General features: G+C 42.6%; 1 protein-coding gene across 1 annotated transcript in view; it reads right to left on the bottom strand.

The window, feature by feature from the left end:
• The window catches only part of LOC115464411 (vomeronasal type-2 receptor 26-like), a 35,369-nt gene extending 10,446 nt beyond the window's left edge, over nucleotides 1-24,923 (bottom strand). The window contains exons 1-3 of the mRNA XM_030194792.1: nucleotides 24,882-24,923; nucleotides 17,267-17,494; nucleotides 13,336-13,462 (exon numbers count right to left, since the gene is read on the bottom strand). Of these exons, the coding sequence (XP_030050652.1) occupies nucleotides 13,336-13,462; nucleotides 17,267-17,494; nucleotides 24,882-24,923 (397 nt within the window). The remainder of the gene's footprint in view (nucleotides 1-13,335; nucleotides 13,463-17,266; nucleotides 17,495-24,881) is intronic.
• Between the last annotated feature and the right edge of the window lie 1,586 nt (nucleotides 24,924-26,509).

The raw sequence follows: 26,509 nt of genomic DNA, 5'->3' as shown, positions 1-26,509 counted from the left end.
TGGCTCCTGGTCGTATCGCTGGACTTCCCGCAGTTACTGGATCGCTTGGGGGACAGCCGTTCACGTCCCCTTGCTCCCGCTGCTCGCGCCAACAGTCCCGTGTTTCTGGGAAGGCTCCGGAGGGGCTCGGTTCGGGGGCTCTGTTCGGTGCGCAGCGGAGCTCACAATTCAGCAGCCATCTTGCTGCCCGGCTCCACCGGAAGTATGCCAATTGCAACCTTCTTTTAGTCTTGCTGCAGCATACTGAATCAATTAGAGCTGGTGCAGGCCCTTTGTAGTCAAACCTTTGTAGAGTGCATTACAGTAATCCAGTCTTGATGTTATCATGGTATGCACTATTGGGTTATAAGATATACCTTCTCGATGTAAGGAGAGAGGGAACGTAGCTGTCACAAATAGTAGAAGCAGCTCTTGAATGTTGCTTGGGTTTGGAGAATCAAAGTGTTGAATCTAACTGTATTCCAGTTAAGTCCAATTACTGATAAGTGGTCATTATTGGTCACTTATGACTAAATAGCTCATTAAACAATTTAGTGGCCTCTCATTTTGATAATCTGACTTTGTTCCCCAAAGAGATGCTGCATGATGTGGAGGTACAACTCAGATCTTCTTTGTATTTCAGATGACTTTGGAAGCCTAGGATTGATATAGCACCCCTGTCTTTTTCTTTTTTTTAATGTTCTCAATACACAAATGTAAACAATTTGTTCCACAAAAACAAACCTTCAAAATACAACCTGAACATACAAAATTTGCAGCTACCTTCAAAACAGAGCTAATACATTCTGTACTGAGTTTTATCATACCCCTTCCCTCCCATCCTCTCACTCGCACAGCCTCCCACATATAACACACCAGTGCTCAACTCTCACACTCCATCCAACCCACACATCCCCTCTCCACCCCAACCCTCCCACCATCAATCCCTCCCTCCCCCTCCCCTCTCCAACCTCTTTAGGTAACCTCATTAAATAAGTATACCTATACACGATTCCCACAACTGAGCATAGTGTCGGCTATTGAACTTAGGATAGTTAGAATAAGTCCGAATTTCATATTTATCCACTTCCCTCATTTTTGCCCGCCACACCTCCCCCGATACCATATCAGAAGAAACTCATGAATGCAGTATAGCCTTCCGAACCTAGAGCAAGGAGACAAAGTGGAATCGTCTGCATGGTAAGGTCAGTCCCTGGGTCAGCAGCAGGGACTGATCCCCCAACAGGAGAGTAGCGTAATCCCATTCCAGGGCCCTCTTTAGGACAACCGTAAACACTTGAAAAGCTTCATTCCACAACATCAGGGCCGGACATTCCAGAAAGGAATGCAAGAACGTACACCTCTGAGTCTTACATTTATTACATTGATCATCTGCCCATAATCCCATACGGGCCCTTCTAGCCTTGGAGATGTATGCTCTGTGCAATATCTTGTATTATGTTTCTTGTAAATCAGCTGACTTCACCATCCTAAACAATGTATCAAACAAAGCCCCTATCATTTTCCCCGTATACCGAGTTCCTCATTCCACCAACCTGCCAATGTCTCCATGTCACCCAAGGGTTTATTCTTAGGAGTTTATACCAAGTAGATAGGCTATTTAGCTGGTTGGGAATACTAAGAAGGACCTGATCGAGAAGACCCCAGGACCACTTATCTCCATATCTCGTTCTTAAAGAAGACCAATAATGCCTGACCTGTAAGTATTGCAATAAATTGGTATTTGGGATATCCCAGCGATCCTTCACCTCGCTAAAGGTAAAAAAGGAGTCCTGCCCCTCGTTACACAGTTGCCCCAAAATCCTACAGCCCTTGTCCTCCCACCTAGAAAAGACAGAATGTCCCATACCCGCCTGGAACGCTTCATTCCCCACCATACTCAAATACGGAGAGGCATCCGGGGTTCGCATTTGGAGCCCTCTTCTCCAAACCCATGCCTTCCTCAAAGGCTTTAAGAAACCCAATTTACTAGCGATATGAGGATTGCTACTGGAACTCATATGCAACAAATTCAAAAAAGACCATGGGGCACACCACTCTGCCAACCCCGTCCTGGGCAGAAAGCGACAACAGCCTCTCACCCCTTCATATACAAAGCGCATCAGCGCTGCCACATTATACAAACGGAGGTCCGGGAGGCCCAATCCCCCTGTCCTTTTATTAGAGGATAATTTGTGCTATCCAATCCTCGCCCCCTTCCCACGCCATATAAAGGTACGCATAATAGAACGAAAAAGCCGCTCTTCCCTCCTTAACACCCATATAGGAGCTGCCTGTAGGGGATACAAAATCTTGGGCAACGTGGAGGGGCATAATCGAACGTGAATGCCCTTCTCCATGGGCGTCTATGTCTGAGAACGGGTATATGAAGGGGCAGGAGAGACCGTATTTTCGAAACAAATGGGCGTCCATCTTTCATTTCGAATATACGGTTTGTACGGACCAAATACCATGGATTTAGTCGTTTCTGAGCTGGGCGTTTGTTTGTTTTTTAGTGATAATGGAAACTAAAAACGCCCAGTTCAGACATGTCCTAATCCAAGCCATTTGGTCGTGGGAGGGACCAGGATTCGTAGTACACTGGCCCCCCCTGACATGCCAGGACACCAACTGGGCACCCTAGAGGTCAGTGCGGTGGACGTCAGAAAAAGCTCCCACATGCATAGCTCCCTTACCACAGGTGCTGAGCACCCACCCCCTCCCCCAAAACCCACTGCCCACAAAAGTACAACACTACCTTAGCTCTTAGGGGTGAAGGGGGCACCTACAGTGGGTTTTGAAGGCCTCCCATTTACCAGCACAAGTGTTACAGGTGGGAGGGGGATGGGCCTGGGTCTGCCTGCCTGAAGTGCACTGCGGTACCCACTAAAAGTGCTCCAGGGACCTGCATACATGCAGGCCTCTAGGACTTGTTGCTGCTGTATAACCTTGGCACACCAGTTGACACCTGAAGATTAATCTCTCCGAAAACATCCTTTATTGGAATAGCCACGTTTACTCACAGTTAACTGCAGATCAGAAGTTGTGCCCCACTGGCAAAGAGTCTCCCTGGTACTGAGATTAGCAGTAGGTCAAAGCTGGCAGAATGCTGTACAATGCCCTCTTTCAGCAAAATTCAAGGTAAGAACTAAGTTCTCTAACATGGCTAACACATGAAAGGGAACTAAAACTGTCTTACAAAAATGGCCACTATCTCATGGACTACTGGAAACAAAACAGGGCACACTCTGACCCAGTAAGCAGGGGAAAAAGCACCATGGGAATACAGCCTACCAACTACCAACATCGTGAGCTTTTAACACAAGCTAGTGGAATCACGAAGCCCAATACCCTACACCCACCACAATGCATTGCTGATGTGACTCTGCAGTGTGCATAACAGAAAAGGTGTCACACTCACCCGAGAGCCACATCAGAACCAGGGAAAGGCTGTCACAGGATAGAACACATTCTGCTGTCATGGAGGTGGGTACGGCATTTGAGGCTGGCATAGAGGTTGGAAAAAAAGTTTTTAAAGTGGTTTTTTTTTGTGGGAGGGGGTTAGTGACCACTGGAGGAATCAGGGGAGGTGATCCCCGATTACCTCCAGTGGTCATCTGGCCAGTTGGGGCACTTTTTTGGAACTTGGACCTGAAAAAAAAGGGTCCAAATAAAGCGGACCAAATTCTCATCAAAAACGCCCTTCTTGTTTCGATTATCAGCTAAAGATGCCCATCTCTCCTTGGCCAATAACCACACCCCAGTCCCACCTTCACCACGCCTCCGACACGCCCCCACCATCTTTATTCGTCTCTGCGACGGAGTGCAGTTGAAGACGACGAAAATCAGCTTTCGATTATTGGTCGCTCACGGGAGAAAGATGCCCATCTCCCAATTTGGGTCGAAATATAGGCGTCTTTCACTTTCGATTATGAGGCAGATAGTCATTTTTACCAAAGCTATCCTACCCATGAGGGACAGCGGCAGATCTTTCCACCTATCACAGAGCCTTTTAACTCTGTCCAGAGGATCAATCACGTTTTGTTTATAAAATTTAGAATTACTAGTACTGAGGAAAATTCCCCAATATTTCATCACTCCCTTGGCCAGCTGCAGAGGGAACCCCACAAGCTGCGGATCTCCCACTACGCCTGACAGGGGCAGGATTTCCGATTTAGAGTAGTTGACTTTAGATAGTGCCGTTTCTGTCGAGTGTAGGGGGCGAAAGCCGGATTGAAGCGGATCGAGGATGGCATGAGAGGAGAGAAAATCAAGGCAACGGCTGTGAACGGCGCGTTCAAGTATCTTGGAGAGGAAGGGTAAGAGGGAAATGGGGCGGTAGTTGGAGGGACGAGTAGGGTCAAGTGATGGTTTTTTGAGGAGTGGTGTGACAACAGCATGCTTGAAGGTGTCAGGGACAGTTGCAGTGGAGAGAGGTTGAGGATATGACAGATGGGGGGGGGGGGTGACAGTAGGAGAGATGGTGTTAAGTAAGTTGGTGGGGATGGGGTCAGAGGAACAGGTGGTGCATTTCGAGGAGGAAAGAAGATGGGCGGTTTCCTCTTCGGTGATATCAGGAAAGGAGGAGAAGGAGGCCTGGGTTGGTTGATTGAGGGAGTGGGTTATAGGGTGAAGAGGAGGAGAAGGTTTGGTGGTGAATTCTAGGTTGATCTTCTGCACCTTGTCGCGGAAGTAGTCAGCCAGTGATTGAGGAGAGAGTGAGGGGGGTGGGGGGGTGGGAGCGGCGGGCACTTTGAGGAGTGAGTTAAGGGTGGCGAAGAGACGACGAGGGTTAGAGCTGAGGGAATTAGTCAATTGGGTTTAATAGTCCTGTTTGGCGAGAAATAGGGAGGACTGGAAGAAGGATAGCATGAATTTGTAATGAATGAAATCAGTATGGGTGCGAGATTTCCTCCAGAGGCGTTCAGCCGATCGGGTGCAGGATTGAAGGTATCGGGTGCAAGGGGTCAGCCAGCGCTGGGGATTAGTACGCCTTGTGGGACGGGAGATAGATGGTGCAAGGCTGTCCAGAGCAGAGGAGAGAGTGGCATTGTAAGTGGAGACAGCTTTGTTGACAGACTCGGAGGACATGATGGAAGGGAGGAGATTAGAGATACTAGAGGATAAGGTGGGAGGGTCGACAGCCTGGAGATTCCTGGAAGTTGTGGTTAGTGTTGGGCGGGACTGAGGGGGAGGGTGATGAAGTGTGACGGTGATCAGGTGATGGTCAGAGAGGGGAAGAGCTGAGGCGCAGAAATTGGAGGGTGAGCAGGTAGAGGAGAGGATGAGGTCAAGACAGTGGCCAGATTGGTGAGTTGAGGTGGTGGAGCTTAGTTGGAGGTTGAAGGAGGAGGTTAGAGTGAGGAACTGAGAAGCGTATGAGTCGGATGGGTTATCAGTGTGTATGTTAACTATAGGAATAGGACGATAGGAACCCATTTGGGCCTGATCCTTACCCGGCTTAAGTATAAGTACAATGTGAGCCATATTGTTCTGCAGGCTTAGGCCTTCCCTCACTAACCCATTAAACCACGCTCCCAATGGTGGCACCACCAAGTCAGCCAAGATACTGTAGTATTCCGGCCCATACCCATCGGGCCCTGGTGCCTTAGTTAATTTTAGTGCCTTAATGCCCGCGTTGATCTCACTATCCGCAATAGGGGCATTAACAAAGCCAACTGCTCTCTCGTAAGCCTGGAAAGCTGTGTATGGCACAAAAAATCGTCACATTTAGTGGCATCAAAAGCCCTAGCCTCATATAGAGAGCTATAGAATTGTACAAATTGCTGTTCAATGTGAGATGCTGCAGTATACATCCTTCCCCTATCATCCTTGATACTAGAGATAATCTGCGTTTTGCGTACAGGTCGCACCAAATTGGCCAACAGCTTACCTGCCTTACTGCCCCTTTTAAACAAACAAAACCTATGGAAGTAGATATCTCATTCTGCCCACTGAGTTTAGGAGTTCATCTATCTGCATTCTAAGCTGCAGCATAACAGACTTGTGTGCCTCAGTCATGTGGGTACTTCTCGCCTGATGGTATTCCCTTGATAGACGTAAGAGCTCATCCTCCCTCCGCTTCTTTCTCCCTGCAGTATACGCTTTGATATAGCCCCTCATAACTGCCTTAGATGCCTCCCAATACGTACCAGCATTTATATCCGGCGTCTGATTGTGGTTTTGATATTCTAACCACCTAGCACACAGGAATTTAAGAAAATCCCTGTTATTATACAATGCAGGGGAGAATCTCCACGTCTTCTCCCCAGACCCATCACCCCAGGCCACTGTCATCGCAACTGCTTGGTGATCACTCAAAACCTGGTCTACTATGTGCACCCTTGAGATTTTCGAGATCGGTGGAACGTCCACTAACAAGTGGTCCAGTCTAGAGTAAACTCCATATGGGTGGGAATAAAATGTGAACTCCTTATTGTGCGGGTGCAGAAGCCTCCACATATCCACTAACCCCAATTGAGAGGATACAAAGTTAACCCCCCTAGTCTCCCAAGCTCCCCCCCCCCCCCTGGGCTTTGCCGGCTTACAATCAGTAGATGGGTCTGCTACAAGATTAAAATCCACCCCCCATAATAAGTTAATACTCAGAGTAAGGAACCACTGTAGCCACCAACTCCGAGAAGAACTTATGAGAATATACATTAGGCCCATAGACATTACACAATAGGAGCTTCTTTCCCCATAATTATCCAATAACCAAGACATACCTGCCCTCTTTATCCTGAACCACTTTGTGAATATGAAAAGGCAATCGCTTATGTAATAATATGGCTACCCCCCTTTGCCTAGCGTTATAGGATGAATATCCTACCTCCCCCACCCAGCCCTTCTTTAACTTCAAGTGTTCCAAAGCAGGTAAATGCGTCTCCTGAAGATAGGCAATGTCTGCCTTTTCCTTTTTTAACCAGGAAAGTACCTTAGTTCTCTTGATAGGGGAGTGGATACCAGCGACATTAAGGGTAATTATCTTTAGACTAGCCATACTGTAACTCTTTGCCATCAATAGCATGATTCAATTGGGTAAACCAGCACAAATGCAAATCCTCCTAACCAGTTTATCTCCCCCAGTCCAAACTTTATCCCGTCCCCTCCTCATACATCCACATGCATCCCCCATTCACTCCCCAAGTCCCAGCCCCCTGCACCCTCCCCCCCTCATCCTCTGTCTTCCCATCCTTCACCTACCCGAGATCAGCTGTAGTTCCGCCCCCCATCCCCCCACATTATCAAAGTAAACAACATTTCAAGACTTGTTTTCCCCCTTTTATGATCATCATTCAAAAACCAAAGAACACATCACAGTGTAGGTCCTCTTCCCTCCCAGCGTAACACCCTGCAGATGTACTCCTTACTTTTTTTTCAAGACCTCCCACTGGTGAACCATGCAGTCTGTTCAAATGGAGCTCTGAGCACGTCTCCTTACAGGACATCAGCAGAGAGCTGCACAGCTCTTCTCTGCTCCCCCTTTATATTCTGCGCACGTTGAATTCCCTTGTGTTGTAACCGCCAAAGAAAAATAAAATGCAAGAAGGGAAACAGGATGGGAGAATTCCCCTCCTCAGTCATTCATGTTCATCAGTTCCACAAGGTCCCAAAGACAAACAGAAAATTATAACAGTAGAACAGGGCAATAAATTCAATACAGATCCCCTGACACAATATCCTCATAAGAACTCTTCTCAACCGCTGTGACCCATTCCGTCTCTTCTTTCTCTCTAGGTCTCATTCAGCCCGGATCTCCAGGCTGTTGGTATCGCTCCCAGTTGAACTTCTCTGCAATCTCTTTCGCTGCCGCCACTTCAGTGAACATAGCTGATTTCCCCTCATGCCATATGCGCAGTGTTGCCGGATATACCAGAGCAACCCGTATTCCCTTCTCATGGAGTGTCAAGCACACGGGCGCCATTGCTCTTCTCAAAAGCGCTACTCTGGCTGAGTAGTCGTTGAATAGCAACAGGCGCTGCCCTTCATATTCCAACATCTTCTGTAGCCAGAACGCCTTCAAAATCTGCTCCTTCTCTCTCCAATTCAAAAAGTGGGCAATCGCCGTTCTGGGCCTGTTATTATTGACCCCACGTGCTCCTATGCGGTGCACCTGATCACAGCAAAAAGAGGTACCCGAGCCACCGATACCCAGATGCTCCGGTAGCCATTTGCAAAAGAACTCATACAGGTTAGATTCTGGTAGTCCAACTACTCTCAGATTATTCCTTCTGGTGCGGTTATCTTGTTCCTCCACGCGATCTCTCAAGTTGTCCACCTCTTTTTGCATTGCCGCAACCTGCGCTGCGGCCCTCTGTGCCTCGTCCTCTCATGCCGAAAGCCGTTGCTCCACCTCAGTGAGCCGCACCACATGGGAATCAAACTTTTCGTATATTTCATCAACTATGGACTGCAGTTTATTAAACTTATCCTCCAGCGCTGTGGTCACAGATCGCGAAATTTCTTGTGCCCAGTCCATTGATAGGACCGGAGTGGCAGACTGCATAGACGAGCTCTCCGCCATATTGTTTGGTGCCTGCTTCGCAATGGTTGCTGTTTTTTTGTGTGACTTTGCGGGCATACCTCTCACAAACTCCCACTGTTGTGCCCCAGACCTAGCCAAGGGGTCTTTTCACCAATCTTGGAGCGTTTGGGGATCTTTTAGTCTTGTGCTTTAGCCGTTTTTAGTGGGTACGATACGGAGCCTCTCCTTCTTGCTGCCTCTCAGGTAGCAGGCATCACATGACCCCCACCCTGTCTTTTTCTATTTAGAAAGAATCATCTACAGTTTTCACGTGTCAAGTACCAGGAGGCTGAATTACTGTAATTCTTTATACCAAGTATTACCATTGAACACCCTATGTCAATTGCAGCTGTTGCAGAATTCAACTCAAAAATGTTGGTGGGCAAGAAGGCTAGGGATCATGTGCTTCCTACTTAGAAGGATTTGAATCGGCTTCAAATAAAATGAAGGAAACAGTTCAAACTTTCAATTTTGGTTGGTAGTAGTCAATGTGATGGTATCTGCAGTCCTCAAAGCAGGTTATTCTAGCTGAACCATCCTTCCTGGTGATTCGGCTGGAATATAAAGGGCCTTCAGTTGTGTGGTGGCTGTGCTATTATAAACCATTCCCCTGGAGCTTTCTCAAGAACAAAACCATTTGTTTTTCCAGAAGACTTACAGGGGCATTTTCGAAAGAGAAGGGCGCCCATCTTCCGACACAAATCGGGATATGGGCGTCCTTCTCTCAGGGTCGCCCAAATCGGCATAATCAAAAGCCGATTTTTGGCGTCCTCAACTGCAGTCCATCGCGGGGACGACCAAAGTTCACGGGGGCGTGTTGGAAGCGTAGCGAAGGCGGGACTGATGCGTGCTGAAGAGATGGGCATCCTCGGCTGATAATGGAAAAAAGAAGGGCGTCCCTGACAAGCATTTGGCCGACTTTACTTGGTCCTTTTTTTTCACAACCAAGCCGCAAAAAGGTGCCCAAACTGGCCAGATGACCACCCCTTAGTCCCCCAGTGGTCACCAACCCCCTCCCACCCAAAAAAAAAAAATTTAAACATTTTTTGCCAGCCTCTATGCCAGCCTCAAATGTCATACCCAGCTCCATGACAGCAGTATGCAGGTCCCTGGAGCAGTTTTAGTGGGTACTGCAGTGCACTTCAGGCAGACCCAGGCCCACCCCCCCTACCTGTTACACTTGTGCTGGTAAATATGAGCCCTTCAAAACCCACCCGAAATCCACTGTTCCCACATGTAGGTGCCCCCATTCACCACTTAGGGCTATGGTAGTGGTATACAGTTGTGGGGCGTGGGTTTAAGGGGGGCTCAGCACACAAGGTAAGGGAGTTATGCACCTGGGAGCTTTTTCTGAAGTCCACTGCAGTGCACCCTAGGGTGCCCGGTTGGTGTCCTGGCATCGCAGTGGCACCAGTGCACTACGAATGCTGGCTCCTTCCACGACCAAATGCCTTGGATTTGGTTGTTTTTGAGATGGGCGTCCTCAGTTTCCATTATCGCCGAAAACCGGGGACGACCATCTCTAAGGACGACCTAAGAACGACCATCTCTAATGTTGACCTAAATGTTAAGATTTGGGCGTCCCCGACCATATTATTGAAATGAAAGATGGACGCTCATCTTGTTTCGATAATAGCAGTTTGCCAGCCCCTTTGCCGGGACGTTCCTAGAGAGGGTCATCCCCGTTCAATTATGCCCCTCATTGTGATCCTGGTATGAATTCAGCTGAGATGAGAGTTATTGAAGATTTTGGAGTAAGAGGCCTTTTTTTCTGAATTCTGGTAGTTTTGGAGTTTATTAGATATAGTTGTGATAAATGTGAAGGGGTGTTGGTAGTAGAATGATTTAAATTGATGCTTGATTGTTTTTGACTGTAAACTGCTGTGACATTTCCCTGGAACTGAGGTATATCTACTTTTGTAAACAGATAAATTAAAAATAAATAAAACAGAGTACTGCAGTTGACTTTAAACAGCACTGTTCAATATTATTGTTTGAGTTCTCTGGCATTAGGAGCTTCTATGGCTAAACAGTGTTCGATTCAAAAGACAGTGACTTTCTCTTGCTATTGTTGACAGGATTTCAGATCTGTTAACATTTGTCTGCTATTTATCCTCTGAAGCAGATACTCATTCTCATCTGCTTTGACTTGTTATAGACTCGAGTCCAGTTCGGACATATCTCTGTGCATATCTTATGCTTCTTGAATATCCATTTATTCAATGGCTGCTGCATGCTTTCAAAATTATTTCCATTAAAATGATTTTCTTGTGTTATTTCCATTTTTACCCCACTGGATCTTCATGTTATGATCCTCAAATGTAATTTCCAATGAAAAGTTAATAAACAGAAATAAAACAAAGCATAGAAAAGAAAATAAGATGACAGTTTTTGTCTTGAACTAACAATACATTTTTTTGATTAGCTTTCATAGGTAACCATCCTCCTTTAGATCAGAAACAAGCAAATTTATAGTAAGCTAGAAAACCCATCTTGTTGACTTCAAAGGTCTTACGTTCCCTGATGCAGTGTTCTGGTTTTCTAAAGGTCTTTCTCAAAAACGTGACATCCTGGTTGGCACTTTCATGTTTCATATGATGTCTACATAAATTAAGTCTCGTCTTTAGCATCTGTCTTGTTTCTCCAATATAGCACCCTTCTTCACACTTTTTGCATTGAATGATATATACCACATTTATAGATGAGCATGTGAAGGATCCCCTTATGCTGAATGTTTTTCCCATGTGAATAACTGAGATCCTGTGCTGGTATACTGCAGGGATGCGTGCCATGCTCTTCTTTTTGAGCTTGTTTTGGGAGCTTGCTTTTCACTAATTTGGGGTTTTTATTGGGTGAATGTTGGAAGTTGAGCAGTGCTGGGGCTGGGAATATCTCTTTCAGTAGTTCATACTCCTGGAATAGTGGCTGTAGATCTTTTATGGTTCTTCTCAATTTTTTTCTAGCCCTGTATTCTATCAGTGGCTTTCTTTTCCTTGTACTGCAATAGATTATTCCTAGGTATTTTAAAGAAAGAATATTCTTGCTAATTATTTTATGGCGATAGCCTTTTTGTTTGAAGGATTCAGTTGGGATTTTGAGGTGTTTATCCTTGTTTTATTTAAATGTGTGTGTGTGTGTGTGTTTGTACACATATGTACAGAAGGAATTTCTATGTTCCAGAGAACTCCCATATTTGCACTGAAATTAAACTGGAAATTGAACCTGGGTCTCGTGGAGGGGCATAATTGAACAAAAACGTCTATCTCCATGGGCGTTTATCTCCGAGAACGGGTCCGTGAAGGGGCGGACCGAACCGTATTTTCGAAAAAAATAGACGTCCATGTTTTATTCGACAATTTGTGAGCTGGGCGTTTTTGCTTTTCAGTGATAATGGAAAATGAAAGCGCCCAGCTCAAAAACGAATAAATCCAAGGCATTTGTTCGTGGGAGGGGCCAGGAGTCGTAGTGCACTGGTCCCCCTCACATGCCAGGACACCAACCGGGCACCCTAGGGGGCACTTTTACAAAAACAAAAAAAAAAGGTAAAAGCTCCCAGGTGCATAGCACTCTTCCCTTGTGTGTTGAGCCCCCCAAATCCCTCTCAAAACCCACTGCCCACAAGTCTACACCATTACTATAGCCCTAAGGGGTGGAAGGGGGGCACCTACATGTGGGTACAGTGGGTTTGGGGGAGTTGGATGACTAAGCATTAAGCAGCACAATTGTAACAGGTAGGGTGGGGATGGGCCTGGGTCCACCTGCCTGAAGTCCATTGCACCCCCTAACAACTGCTCCAGGGACCTGCATACTGCTGCCAGGGAGGTGGGTATGACATTTGAGGGTGAAAATAAAAAGTTGTGAAACATCATTTTTTGTGGTGGGAGGGGGTTAGTGACCACTGGGGGAGTCAGGGGAGGTCATCCCCGATTCAATCTAGGGGTAATCTGGTCATTTAGGGCACTTTTTGGGGCCTTATTCGTGAAAAAACAGGGTCCAGGAAAAGTGCCCTAAATTCTAGCTACAAACGCATACTTTTTTTCCATTATCAGCGAAAGGCGCCCATCTCTGTTCGGATGATAACCACGCCCCAGTCCCGCCTTCACCACGCCTCCAACACGCCCCCGTCAACATTGTACGCTTCCGCGATGGAGTGCAGTTGAAAACGTCCAAGTTCGGCTTTCGATTATACCGCGTTATTCGTTTTTGGGAGATAAACGCCTATCTCCCGATTTAGGTCGCAATATAGGCGTTTTTGTCTTTCGATTATAAGCTGGATAGTTCACTGTCCACTGCACCGACCAGAAGGCTACTCAATGCACTTGTATGCTGTTGTGTTAGGAATGACCATAATATCTGGAGCTGTCATAGAGCCTGGTATCTGTTGTCACTGTTGCATCTTTGGATGATGGGAGTGGGTCAGTGACCACTGTGGGATTAAGGGGGAGTCATGCCTTCATCTGTCCACTGTTAGTTGATCTGTTAGGGTGCCTTTTTCAGACTTAGCCGTGACTAGAACAAGTGTAGATACAAGCATATTTCTTTTCTGCCCTGGACCATTTTTTCTGTTCCATTATAACAGAAAAAACATACAGATTTAAAGCCCTCCCAAGTGTCACCCAAAACACACCTCCCACATGGCCCCTTGCAATTTAGATGAAAAGAAGAATAAAACATCCCAATTCTGAGTTTTGAAAATTGTGATTTAGATGTTTTAGTGAGAAAAACATCCATCTGCCGTTTTGTGCTGCTTTTGAGACATTTTTTTCTCTCATGAAAATGAGCACCAAAGCAAATAACCCATAGTCATCATGCCATATGATATCACTCACCACTTTGGTTTGAGATCTCTCCCTGTGGACACGGAATACAGTCGAAGCAGCAGATAGGCTCACTTTCCCTTGTTAATTTTCTGAAGCCAGGAGGGCAGCTCTCACTGCATTTGGCTTGAGGAGGTGTCTAAATATTGAAAGAAAAATCTGGATAATTTGATATAACAATCACCCTGTTTTTTTTTTTTTTTTAATATTATTCACCTGTGATTGTTAAAATGCAGGTTTCCATTTCTGACCACCTATGGGACAACTCCTACTATCAAGCCTCTGGAATGTGAAATTCAGCTTGAAATGGAAATATCATGTGTACTGTTCTTATTTTACAGGTTACTTTTAAAATTAAGGCCCCTCCTTACTAAGCTGTTCATATTCACTCATGCTCTATCTTTCTTGCTTTCAATAATTCAGTACAGTCCCAAGTTACAGTTCTGAACCAGCAACCTTACTTAATTTTTCTCTCTTTCAGCAATAAAGGACAGTATTTATAACAGCAACACAAATTAGGCAGAGGCTAACAGCGACAGGTTATTTACATGATATTCTCCTCCTCCTCCTCCTCCCCTTCAACTGTCTTGGTTTAGTCAGAAATAGGGATGGACAGCTCAAAAAATGTCTGGTTTTTTTTGGTTACATTTGTACCCCACGCTTTCCCACTCATGGCAGGCTCAATGCGGCTTACATTGGGCAATGGAGGGTTAAGTGACTTGCCCAGAGTCACAAGTAGCTGCCTGTGCCTGAAGTGGGAATTCAATTCAGTTCCTCAGGACCAGGGTTGCCAGGTGGAAAATTTTTTTCTAGCCCAATCCAGCCCAAAAACCAGCCCAAAACCCGCCCAAACACAAACCCCGCCCCTGACACCCCCACCCCCGCGTCATCACCCCAGCCCCCGCCGTCACCGGCCCCGCCCCCGCCGTCACCGGCCCCGCCTCCCACGTCACCGGCCCCGCCTCCCACGTCACCGGCCCCGCCTCCCCCGTCATCGGCCCCGCCTCCCCGTCATCGGCCCCGCCTCCCCGTCATTGGCCCCGCCTCCTACGTCATCGGCCCCGCCTCCCACGTCATCGGCCCGCCCAAAACGTCACTAACCCCGCCCAAAAAACGTCACTAACCCCGCCCCCCTGCGGCCGAAAAAGGCAAAAAGCCGCCCAAAAAACCGCACAGAAACCCAAAAAGCCGCCCAAAAAACCGCAACCCGCCGCGGGCAAAAATTGCCCGCGGCGGGTCGCGGAAAACCGCCCAATTGGGCGGTAAAACCGCCCACCTGGCAACACTGCTCAGGACCAAAGTCCACCACCCTAACCACTAGGCCACTCCTCCATTTCCCATGTTGTTTATTATGTTTTGGTTTGTGTGATGTCATTAATAGTGTGCTTGTCAGTGCAGTTTGCTCTTCCCTTCACCATTCAGTCAGCCAGGCCTTTCTCCACAATTCAGCTAGCAGGCATTTACCTACAGTTCAGCTCGCTAGGCTTTTAAACACAGTTCAGCTAGCTAGGCTTTTCTACTCAGCCTAACCAGCCAGGCTTTTATTCACAGTTCAGCCAGCCAGGCTTTGAAATACAGTTCAGCTGACTAGGCTCTTAAACACAGTTCAGCTAGCCAGGCTTTCCTAACCAGTTCTGTTAGTACGGCCTCGGAAAATTAGCAAGGCCTCCCCCAAAACTCCCTTCAGCCAGCCCCGCTTTAAACACAGTTCCAGAAGTCAGGCTAAAACGATCCACCACCCACAACTGTCAACAACTTAACTCTCGACATCCACCCACCGGATCTTCCCTGACTGTTATGCTTTCCTTGTTACCTTGGGCTCCGCCAGCCACTTCCTCACCCACCTCCATCTCCTCTTCTACCCCTTCTCCCCCTACCTCCTCCAACCCCTCCCATTCCATCCTCTCATTCTCCACCCCCTCACTCAGATGTTCCACCCTCTTCTCAGCTGATTCCATTTCCCAATCAGCCACCTCTCTTTCCTTCTCCTGCCACTCCGGTTCTCGTTTGTCATGACCACCCTTATTCTTCCAGGCAGTCTGAAATCTGTGCTCTCTATGCTCCTGCCTCCTTCCCTCCCGCCGTGCATTCTGGGTTCTGTAGCTGTTCTGCACTTGTCCTTCCCTCCCCTACAATGCATTCTGGGATCTGTAGTTTTTCTGCTCCGGCTTTTCCCTCTCCCGCCATGCATTCTGGGATCTGTGGTTTCTGTGCTTCTCACAAGAGACTCCTTGGTTTGAGAGTTGTTGGGGGTGGAGATCTGAGGAGAGGTAGCGATATTGCAGGGGGGGAGAAGGATAGCTGAACAGGTAGAAATGGTCCAAAGCTGGGTGCCTGGATGTGCAATATCTCATTAGAGAGGAGATATTTTCAAGGTAAAAATCTAGGTTCGTTACAGGGAGTTTCAGCACGACAGAGCTGTCTGGCATAAGATGATGCATGCTCCATGTCTCTGGCTAGATGGTGGTGGAATGCCTCGTGACTGAAGGGACAAAGAGGTGTTGAGGCTTCACACAGGCTCAGGGAGGAGCAGATAAAGACCAATGGGGTCAGAGCCTGCCATCGGTTAGCAAGGGGTGGTCCAAGAGGACAGTTCTTGATTGGAGGGAGAGGTTATACGTGGCTGACCTCCCAGGACAGGGATAGTGAGAATGACCAGGGAATGATAGCAGGAAGACAAAAGAGCCAAGCTTGGCAGAGAGAGAGAGGAGGTCTGGGCAGCCTCACAACCAGTGCTAACAGTTCTTACACAGCCAAGCAAGTGTGGTTGCATTGCTTGTGAACTACATTACACACAATGCCTTGCTCACGTACCTTTGCAGAGTGAGAACTGCGGCAATGATAGTCCTTAGAACTGAGAATAACAGTAAAACATTACACACATTTTAGGATCACGTTATACACTAGTGCGAGTCTATCAGAGGACAGAACAGTGGCTCCAGTAAAAATCTAACATTTATAGGAATGCAGAACTATCATACATTATTCCATGCACCATCTGTATGCTCAGACATCTGCATGCATCTCATTCACTCCCCTGTTCTCTTTAAACATGTTTATTTCTAATAAAATTTCCCTGCATCTGATAAAGACAGCATTTAGTAATTTTCCATCTTATTTACTTTACTAACATTTAACCTCTAATATTCCTGTTTATGAATGGGGGGGCATTATTTACAAATATAACCTTAATATCACCCCTTCCCTCCAATCAGATACCTCTTATCACCCCACCATACATATCTCTGGTGTGGTGGTTGATTTCCCCCCTACCTCCCTTCCACCTCTCCCACACATTTCCTGGTAGTCTAGTAGTCCTCTTCCTTCTCACCAAGTCCCCTCCAAAATCTTTGGTTGTGGAAGGAGGGTTAGATTAGGTAAGGTTAGGTTGGGGCATTGTCAAGCTGTGGAGGGTGAGTGTTTAATAGGGTTGGGATTGGTATACGAAGTACTCCAGGGCATAGTGGTCAGGTTGTAGAAGGAGACTTAGGTATATCTAGCGAAGGGGGTCTTTTACTAAGGTGTGCTAACATTTTTAGCTGGTGCTAGATGCTGAGATGCCATTATATTCCTAGGGGTATCTCAGCGTTTAGCAGCAGCTGATTTGTTGCATGAGCTACAAAAACTAGTGCCCCTTAGTAAAAGACCCTGTAAGCCTTTACTTAGACAGCTAAATCAGTTTGAAAATTGGCCACCTTCTTTCTTATGAAATCGCTTTTTGCCCATGTCTAATATCCTATTCTAGAATAGTTCTCAGCTTTCTCTAAACATATACATTCATGCTTTTATCAATTAAAATGTATTTGCAAGGTCTACTACTCTGTTATTTTTGCATCGTGTAAAATTGTGATAATACAGTTTCACAGAGGAATTAAAAAAAAAAATTCATGATTCAACATGGTCCAGTGCGTTCCCTCATTAACTAATATTTTTTAAATCTGACCTGGGTGAATGTACTCTCCCATACAATCGCCTTCTCATTGATGATGAAATTCTGCCCTTGGGAAGCATAAAGATTATAACTTCCAACAATTTCACGATGCAGTACTCCATTGGGTAAATAGACGAGATTGATAATATTGTAGTCAGTATTCAGGTCTCTGTTCTCATTAAAAAAGATCTCTTCATCCAGATTGTTCTTAAAGTGGACGTTCTTCAGATAATGATGAAGCTAAAAATTAGAATTTCAATAGTAAACTTATCTGTCAAGTTAACTGCCAAATTCAAACATATTTCTGCTCAACTTTATTATTATTATTATTATGTAATTCTATACACAGTCTACTAGATTTTAGAGAGTGGATGTTGATATCTAGGTATCGGTTCAAAGAAGAGCAACCAACATGATAAAGAGAAGAGAACTCCTCTCATATCAGGAAAGGCTACAGAGGATAGGACAGAAAAGAGATGGCTGAGGGGAGATATGATTGAGTAATACAAAATCCTGAATAGTGTAGAACAAGTAGAAGTGAATCGATTTTTTTTTACCCTTAAAAGAACAAAGAGTAGAGGACACTCAGTGAAGTTACATGGAAATACATTTAAAACAAATATGAGGAAATATTTTTTCCCTCAAAGAATAGTTCTGGAACTCGCTGCCGGAGTATGTGGTCATAGTGGTTAGGGTATCTGGTATTAAAAAGGTTTAGAAAAGTTCCTGGAGGAAAGGTTCATGGAGGGGCATAATCGAACAGAAACGCCTATCTCCATGGGCGTTTATCTCCGAGAACGGGTCCGTGAAGGGGCGGACCCAAGCGTATTTTCGAAAAAATTAGACGTCCATGTTTTATTCGCCAAGTTGTGAGCTGGGCGTTTTTGCTTTTCAGCGATAATGGACAATGAAATCGCCCAGCTCAAAAACGAATAAATCCAAGGCATTTGTTCGTGGGAGGGGCCAGGAGTCGTAGTGCACTGGTCCCCCTAACATGCCAGGACACCAACCAGGCACCCTAGGGGGCACTTTTACAAAAACAGAACAAAAGGTAAAAGAGCTCCCAGGTGCATAGCACCCTTCCCTTGTGTGTAGAGTCCCCCAAATCCCCCTCAAAACCACTGCCCACAAGTCTACACCATTACTATAGCCCTAAGGAGTGAAGGGGGGCACCTACATGTGGGTACAGTGGGTTTGGGGGGGTTGGACGACTAATAAGCATTAAGCAGCACAATTGTAACAGGTAGGGGGGATGGGCCTGGGTCCACCTGCCTGAAGTCCACTGCACCCCCTAACAACTCCTCCAGTGACCTGCATACTGCTGCCAGGGAGGTGGGTATGACATTTGAGGGTGAAAATAAAAAGTTGTGAAACATCATTTTTTGTGGTGGGAGGGGGTTAGTGACCACTGGGGGAGTCAGGGGAGGTCATCCCCGATTCCCTCCAGTGGTCATCTGGTCATTTAGGGCACTTTTTGGGGCCTTATTCGTGAAAAAACAGGGTCCAGGAAAAGTGCCCTAAATTCTAGCTAAAAACGCATACTTTTGTCCCATTATCTGTGAAATGCGCCCATCTCTGTTCGGCAGATAACCACGCCCCAGTTCCGCCTTCGCCACACCTCTGACACGCCCCCATCAACTTTGTCCGCATCCGCGACGGAGTGCAGTTGAAAACGTCCAAAATCGGCTTTCGATTATACCGCTTTATTCGTTTTTGTGAGATAAACGCCCATCTCCCGATTTAGGTCGGAACTTGGGCGTTTTTCTCGTTCGATTATAAGCTGGATAGTCTACTATTGAGACAGAAATGGGAAAGCCTCTGGATGCTCTAAGAATGGTTGCTTGGACTATTGCTACTATTTAGGTTTCTGCCAAGTACTTGTGACCTGGATTAGCCACAGGATACTGGGCTACATGGAACATTGATCTGACCCAGTATGGCTATTCTTATGTTTTTAGGTATCACCATAGGATATGGTTTGTACCAAGTAGTGCTGCTTTTTGAAGTTGACAGCTCAAAATTGTATCAATACCTAACACAAAGGAGGACAACCACATTCCTCAAGGTCCACAACCCAGTTGGGTTCTCAAGATCTCCACAATGAATATGGATGAGACTGATTTGCATGTAGTGGTTCCATTGTGTGCAAATAGATATTATGCATATTTGTTGTAGAGAACTTGAAAATATGACCTGGGTGTGGTCCTCGAGGAACATGGTTGAGAGCTCCTCTGAACAGAGACCATTTTGCTAGAAAATTGCTGGATTTGGTATTCTTGTGAGTTATGCTAACAAAGCTACCTCTATGTAGATCCAGAAAAACTACAAAAGTATATAGACAAACATAAGATGAAATGTGCTAGACATCTATATTGCAATGCTTTTTCTACTTTTTCTGTGACAAATCAAAAGAAAAAAAGCAGATCAAAAAAGACAAAAAAATAGAACAGGAGGGTAACAGAAGAAGTGGTTTATTACAAGTTACCCGACGTGGCCACGTTTCGCCCTCAGGCTGCGTCAGGGGTAAAAAAACTACAAAATAAAAATACATAATGAGTAAAACATAAACTTCACCATTGTATATTTGATAATAAAACATATCTAAAAACACTATCACATCATATAAAATAAAAACAGATCAAATCTAAAAACATAATACAATAAAATATAATATCAAATCAATATCAGTTAAAAACATTCAGATTAAATATGCATGCAATAAAATAATAATTTTAATACAAGACATGATATCAACACAAAATATAATAATATCAACACTAAATGTATATCAATAGAACTGCATCGGACAAATAGGTGGAGATATACAACACTAAAATAACTAAATGACCATACATACTAAATATCACCTACCTAATAGGGGTAAAAAGCAAAGTGAACCCCTAAAAGTAGTCCTACAACCACCTAAAAATACAAAATGAAATAAATAAATAAAATCTCACAATGCTTAGTTCTCTTAAGAATATATTCAAATTGGAGAGGTGGAGATGTGAACAAATTGCTATTGCAAGCTGAACAACGTTTGATTTATAGATTTAAGACTGTTAAACCTTTTGGGTTGAATCAAGAAACTGATCTCTCAGTGTTTTTATAGTACTACCAGCAGATTGCCATTATGTACTGCTCAATCCAATGTTTGACCAAATCAGCCACCTGGTGGTCAGTATATGTTACTACATGTCTCCAATGCTTGTTCCATATCCTTTGCCTGGAAATGTCACATGACAGATTTTTTAAAAATAATTATCTCTGTTTCTTAAAGTTTTAAAGTTTTTTTTGTTTTTTCCATTTTTACTTTTACTTATCTGTTTTTGAGATGTCCATAGTATTTTATATACACTTTTATTTGGATTAGTGGGTTCTTGTTCTAGAATTTTCTTTGACCTTTGAACTCTCAAAGGGGATATTTAAAGGACTAATCAGAGTGTTTGTTATAATGCTGCCAGTCAACATAGCATTGTGAAGTTTGCTGAGTAAGCTTGGGAAGTACTTATGTAAGGTAAGATATAAGATACTCCATATGGAATTTAGATGGTGGTGTTTATTGTTTAAACAGTTTGGCTTGCTTTAAATATGTTTTGTCAGTGCAAATTCTAAGTCAGTTATTTTTTCTAAGCCAGTTGCTTGTTGCTCCATGTCTGTTTTATTGAAGTTTGTGTAATCTGATCAGCTTAGTGCTGTTAGTTTCAATACTTAGAGGGGGTTTAGGATGTTGCCACAGTTATGATTGAAACAGATGATTGTATATCTACCTATTCAAGTGTCAGTAAAGAACACTGCATTACATGCCAGTTGTGCTGAGTGGGATTGCTAAATTCTTTTTAATGATAAAATCATTAGGGTTTATGTATGGATATCCACCCATTTAAATAGCAACATAAGGCACTGGATTGCCTGTGAGTTTGGCTGAGCGCCTCTGAATCAGTATTGCTACATCCATTACAAAGTTTTTTCTAATGGCAGCAGCACAATTTCAATTGATGTTTGTACATTCAAACAACAGCAATGAGTGCTGGATTGCCTGTGAGTTGTAATCAGTTTTTTGTTTTTTTCATGGCCACTGTGGAGTTCTTTTGAATGATATCATCATCAGGATACATGTGATTGTCATAGAACAGTATGATGTTTTTAGGTACTTTGTATCAATTTCTATTGATTTGAGTTGCTATCTATTAGAACATGGAAACCCACTGATTCTCACTTTTTAACAAAGTGAATATTAATTTCAATATTTTTAGATCATTGAATGTGCTTAAAAGACGGCAATTGAGGCCAAGCATTGTGAGATTTTATTTATTTATTTCATTTTGTATTTTTAGGTGGTTGTAGGACTACTTTTAGGGGTTCACTTTGCTTTTTACCCCTATTAGGTAGGTGATATTTAGTATGTATGGTCATTTAGTTATTTTAGTGTTGTATATCTCCACCTATTTGTCCGATGCAGTTCTATTGATATACATTTAGTGTTGATATTATTATATTTTGTGTTGATATCATGTCTTGTATTAAAATTATTATTTTATTGCATGCATATTTAATCTGAATGTTTTTAACTGATATTGATTTGATATTATATTTTATTGTATTATGTTTTTAGATTTGATCTGTTTTTATTTTATATGATGTGATAGTGTTTTTAGATATGTTTTATTATCAAATATACAATGGTGAAGTTTATGTTTTACTCATTATGTATTTTTATTTTGTAGTTTTTTTACCCCTGACGCAGCCTGAGGGCGAAACGTGGCCACGTCGGGTAACTTGTAATAAACCACTTCTTCTGTTACCCTCCTGTTCTATTTTTTTGTCTTTTTTGATCTGCTTTTTTTCTTTTGATTTGCCATTTCTGTGGCAGATCTTTGCCTTTTTTTTTGTTTCTGTCTGCTTTCTGTGAGGCAAGATGTCTTTTTCACCTTGGCGTAATATTCTCAGTTTTACTGATACGCATTTAGAAGATCTTCTACCAAAAGATTGTTTTTTTGAGAAAAGTTCTAATGCTTTTGACCAGATGGACCATTGGGAGGAGGCCATTAAACTCAACAAACGTTTAGTCCGTACTGAATTACATTCTCTCACATTGTTGGAATATTGTCGTAACAAAATGATCCCAAGAGGACTAAGAATTAATAAGGAACCGAAGATGTATAATGAAGATTCGGACTTTTTACTTAAATGGGAAGCAATCCTTAATAAGTGTTCTCTGGACTTAATGATTTTGATCATACAAACAGCGAACAAGAAAACAGAAAAATTAAAAGAAGATCTTGATAAAGAATTGGTCTCCTTAAGAGATAATGACTTATGCTTTAAAGATCTGTTTGAAGATTTTAATTTGCAATTAGAGCGATTCAAAAAAGATGTGAAAAGCATGAAATATGATAAATATAAGAGAGATGAAACAGATTACAAGTATAATAATGTGTACCCATGGCATCGGAGAGATAATAGGAATAGACAATTTATGAATAGAAACATAAATTATGCAGATAAATTTGATAAACAGAATAATACTTTGCAGAAGAGTCCTATCATTGAACGTAAATCCAAAAGAATAAGAAGCGATAATGAAGTATTTGATCCATCAGCACCCTTATACACCTCACCTCCTAGATCTAACCTTTCAGAGCAGGTTTTTCAGCTAGGGAAAATTTGGAAAAAGGGTTCAACAACAGATTCATCAGTACCACCGAAAGAACAAAGAGGAAGGTTACCTTATTATACGGGAAGGGGACGAGGGAGAGGTGGAAGGAGAGGTCGAGGCAATTCAGTGAACAGACAATTTGCAAACAGACAAACTATGAATCAACAAATGAGACAAATAGAAGATTATTGGAAATAAAAAATGTTAGGCACACAGCTTCATTACATGACAATATTATCAATTTATCTAAAAGGAAATTAAATCAACATGAGCGTTCAATTCTCAATAAAGGGCTATCTTTTGTTCCAACAGCACAATATAATGCATTCAACACACGTATCGATTTATTTAAATTAACTAGGAAATTAAGAATTATGGATTTTTTTTCAGATAAACATGTATAAGAAAAGAATGAATCTGTAATTATGAAAAATAGTGTTTGGATGCCCCCCGCCCAAATCAATCCCATGATACAAGCTTTTGAACAAATGGTTATTAGGGACATTGAGATTTTGGAAAATAAGAATAAACATCCATTCTTTAACATCTCTAAAAATGAGAAGAAAGCAATTGAGACATTGAAGAAAGATAACAGTATTGTGATTAAACAGGCAGATAAAGGGGGTGCAGTTGTGCTATTAGATAAAGATCAATACATTGAAGAAATTAAGAGACAATTAAAAGACAAAAATTTTTATTTACCTTTATCTAAAGATCCAACCAGTAATTTAAAACATAAGATTGATTCTCTCATTGATATTGGGCTTGAAGCTGGTTTTCTGACAACCAAAGAAGGTATTTTTCTTAGAGTAGAACACCCACGCATCCCAACCATGTATATACTCCCAAAAATTCACAAATCCTTGATTAACCCTCCAGGGAGACCTATTGTGTCAGGCATAGGTTCTCTTTTGGAACCACTTTCCAAATTTACTGATGTATTTTTAAGACCTCTTGTTCCATCCATCCCCTCATATATTAGAGACTCAGCACACATCATTAACATATTAGAACATCTACAAATTAAAAATAAAGATATCATTCTTGTTACATTTGATGTGGAGTCTCTCTACACTAATATCCCCCAGGATGAAGCTCTAGATGTGATTAGGAAAGCATTATCAAATAGGTGTGTGTTTAGAAGGATACCCACTGAGTTTATCATGGAACTTATCACTATAGCATTGAAAGAAAACTATTTCTTTTTTGAAGGTACTTTTTACAAACAAATAAAAGGTACCGCCATGGGTGCAATGGTAGCACCTTCATTAGCTAATCTGTTTATGGCATGTTTTGAAGAGAAATTCTTGCAGAATAATAATTTCACAGAGAATGTTATGCTTTGGCGAAGATACATTGATGATATTTTTGTGGTCTGGGCTGGTAGTGAATCACAGTTGATGGATTTTTTCAAATGGCTTAATACAAGAGATAGCAATTTGAAATTTCAGATTAATTTCAGTAGCGAGGAAATTTCATTTTTAGATATTAAAATTCAGTTGGAATCCGGTAGATTCATTACCTCACTATATAGAAAACCTACTGATAAGAACAAATTCCTACATTTTGATAGCTGTCATAGTCATGCCTTAAAGTGTAATCTTCCTTACAGCCAATTTTTAAGAGTAAAAAAATTATGTTCAGAGGATCGTGATTGTAAAGGGCAAATAGGAGAAATGGCTTATAGATTCACGCAAAGAGGCTATCCTGTAAAATATATTGAAAAGGGTATAGCAAGAGCAAAACAGGTCCATAGAAAAGACCTTTTGCAGAATAAGGAAAAGAAACATAATGACCAAAAGGTTATTTGCACTTTATATTATGATTATCTATCCTCTGATATCATTAAAATATTAAGATCTCATTGGCCATTGATCCAGAACATTCCATCTTTTGCAAATAAAGAATTGATGATTGCATACAAAAGATATAAGAATTTGAAGGATTTTTTGTCACCATCAGCATTACCAGTCCCACTTCATAAGGATAGAGTAAGGGGTCATTACCCATGCTTAAATTGTTCCGTTTGTCCAGTCAATTTGAAAACAAAATGTTTTGAACACCCTGTTACAGGAGAAATATATCAGTTGAAACATTACTCAAATTGTAAGACTTCACAAGTAATATATGCAGCAATTTGCCCATGCGGGCTTATTTACATTGGTAAAACTATAAGAGCATTTAATAAGCGCATCTTAGAACATAAAAGCGCAATAAAGAGAGAGGTATTAGATAAACCTTTAGTGGCACACATGTGTGAATTTAAACATGATTTTAACCAGTTAAGATTTTTAGTTCTCTTAAGAATATATTCAAATTGGAGAGGTGGAGATGTGAACAAATTGCTATTGCAAGCTGAACAACGTTTGATTTATAGATTTAAGACTGTTAAACCTTTTGGGTTGAATCAAGAAACTGATCTCTCAGTGTTTTTATAGTACTACCAGCAGATTGCCATTATGTACTGCTCAATCCAATGTTTGACCAAATCAGCCACCTGGTGGTCAGTATATGTTACTACATGTCTCCAATGCTTGTTCCATATCCTTTGCCTGGAAATGTCACATGACAGTTTTTTTAAAAATAATTATCTCTGTTTCTTAAAGTTTTAAAGTTTTTTTTGTTTTTTCCATTTTTACTTTTACTTATCTGTTTTTGAGATGTCCATAGTATTTTATATACACTTTTATTTGGATTAGTGGGTTCTTGTTCTAGAATTTTCTTTGACCTTTGAACTCTCAAAGGGGATATTTAAAGGACTAATCAGAGTGTTTGTTATAATGCTGCCAGTCAACATAGCATTGTGAAGTTTGCTGAGTAAGCTTGGGAAGTACTTATGTAAGGTAAGATATAAGATACTCCATATGGAATTTAGATGGTGGTGTTTATTGTTTAAACAGTTTGGCTTGCTTTAAATATGTTTTGTCAGTGCAAATTCTAAGTCAGTTATTTTTTCTAAGCCAGTTGCTTGTTGCTCCATGTCTGTTTTATTGAAGTTTGTGTAATCTGATCAGCTTAGTGCTGTTAGTTTCAATACTTAGAGGGGGTTTAGGATGTTGCCACAGTTATGATTGAAACAGATGATTGTATATCTACCTATTCAAGTGTCAGTAAAGAACACTGCATTACATGCCAGTTGTGCTGAGTGGGATTGCTAAATTCTTTTTAATGATAAAATCATTAGGGTTTATGTATGGATATCCACCCATTTAAATAGCAACATAAGGCACTGGATTGCCTGTGAGTTTGGCTGAGCGCCTCTGAATCAGTATTGCTACATCCATTACAAAGTTTTTTCTAATGGCAGCAGCACAATTTCAATTGATGTTTGTACATTCAAACAACAGCAATGAGTGCTGGATTGCCTGTGAGTTGTAATCAGTTTTTTGTTTTTTTCATGGCCACTGTGGAGTTCTTTTGAATGATATCATCATCAGGATACATGTGATTGTCATAGAACAGTATGATGTTTTTAGGTACTTTGTATCAATTTCTATTGATTTGAGTTGCTATCTATTAGAACATGGAAACCCACTGATTCTCACTTTTTAACAAAGTGAATATTAATTTCAATATTTTTAGATCATTGAATGTGC

This window comes from Microcaecilia unicolor, chromosome 3 (assembly GCF_901765095.1).
Source record: "Microcaecilia unicolor chromosome 3, aMicUni1.1, whole genome shotgun sequence".
Classification (NCBI taxonomy): Eukaryota; Metazoa; Chordata; class Amphibia; order Gymnophiona; family Siphonopidae; genus Microcaecilia; species Microcaecilia unicolor.
The sequence above is the reverse complement of the archived record's forward strand: the minus strand, read 5'-3'. Positions and strand labels throughout refer to the sequence as shown.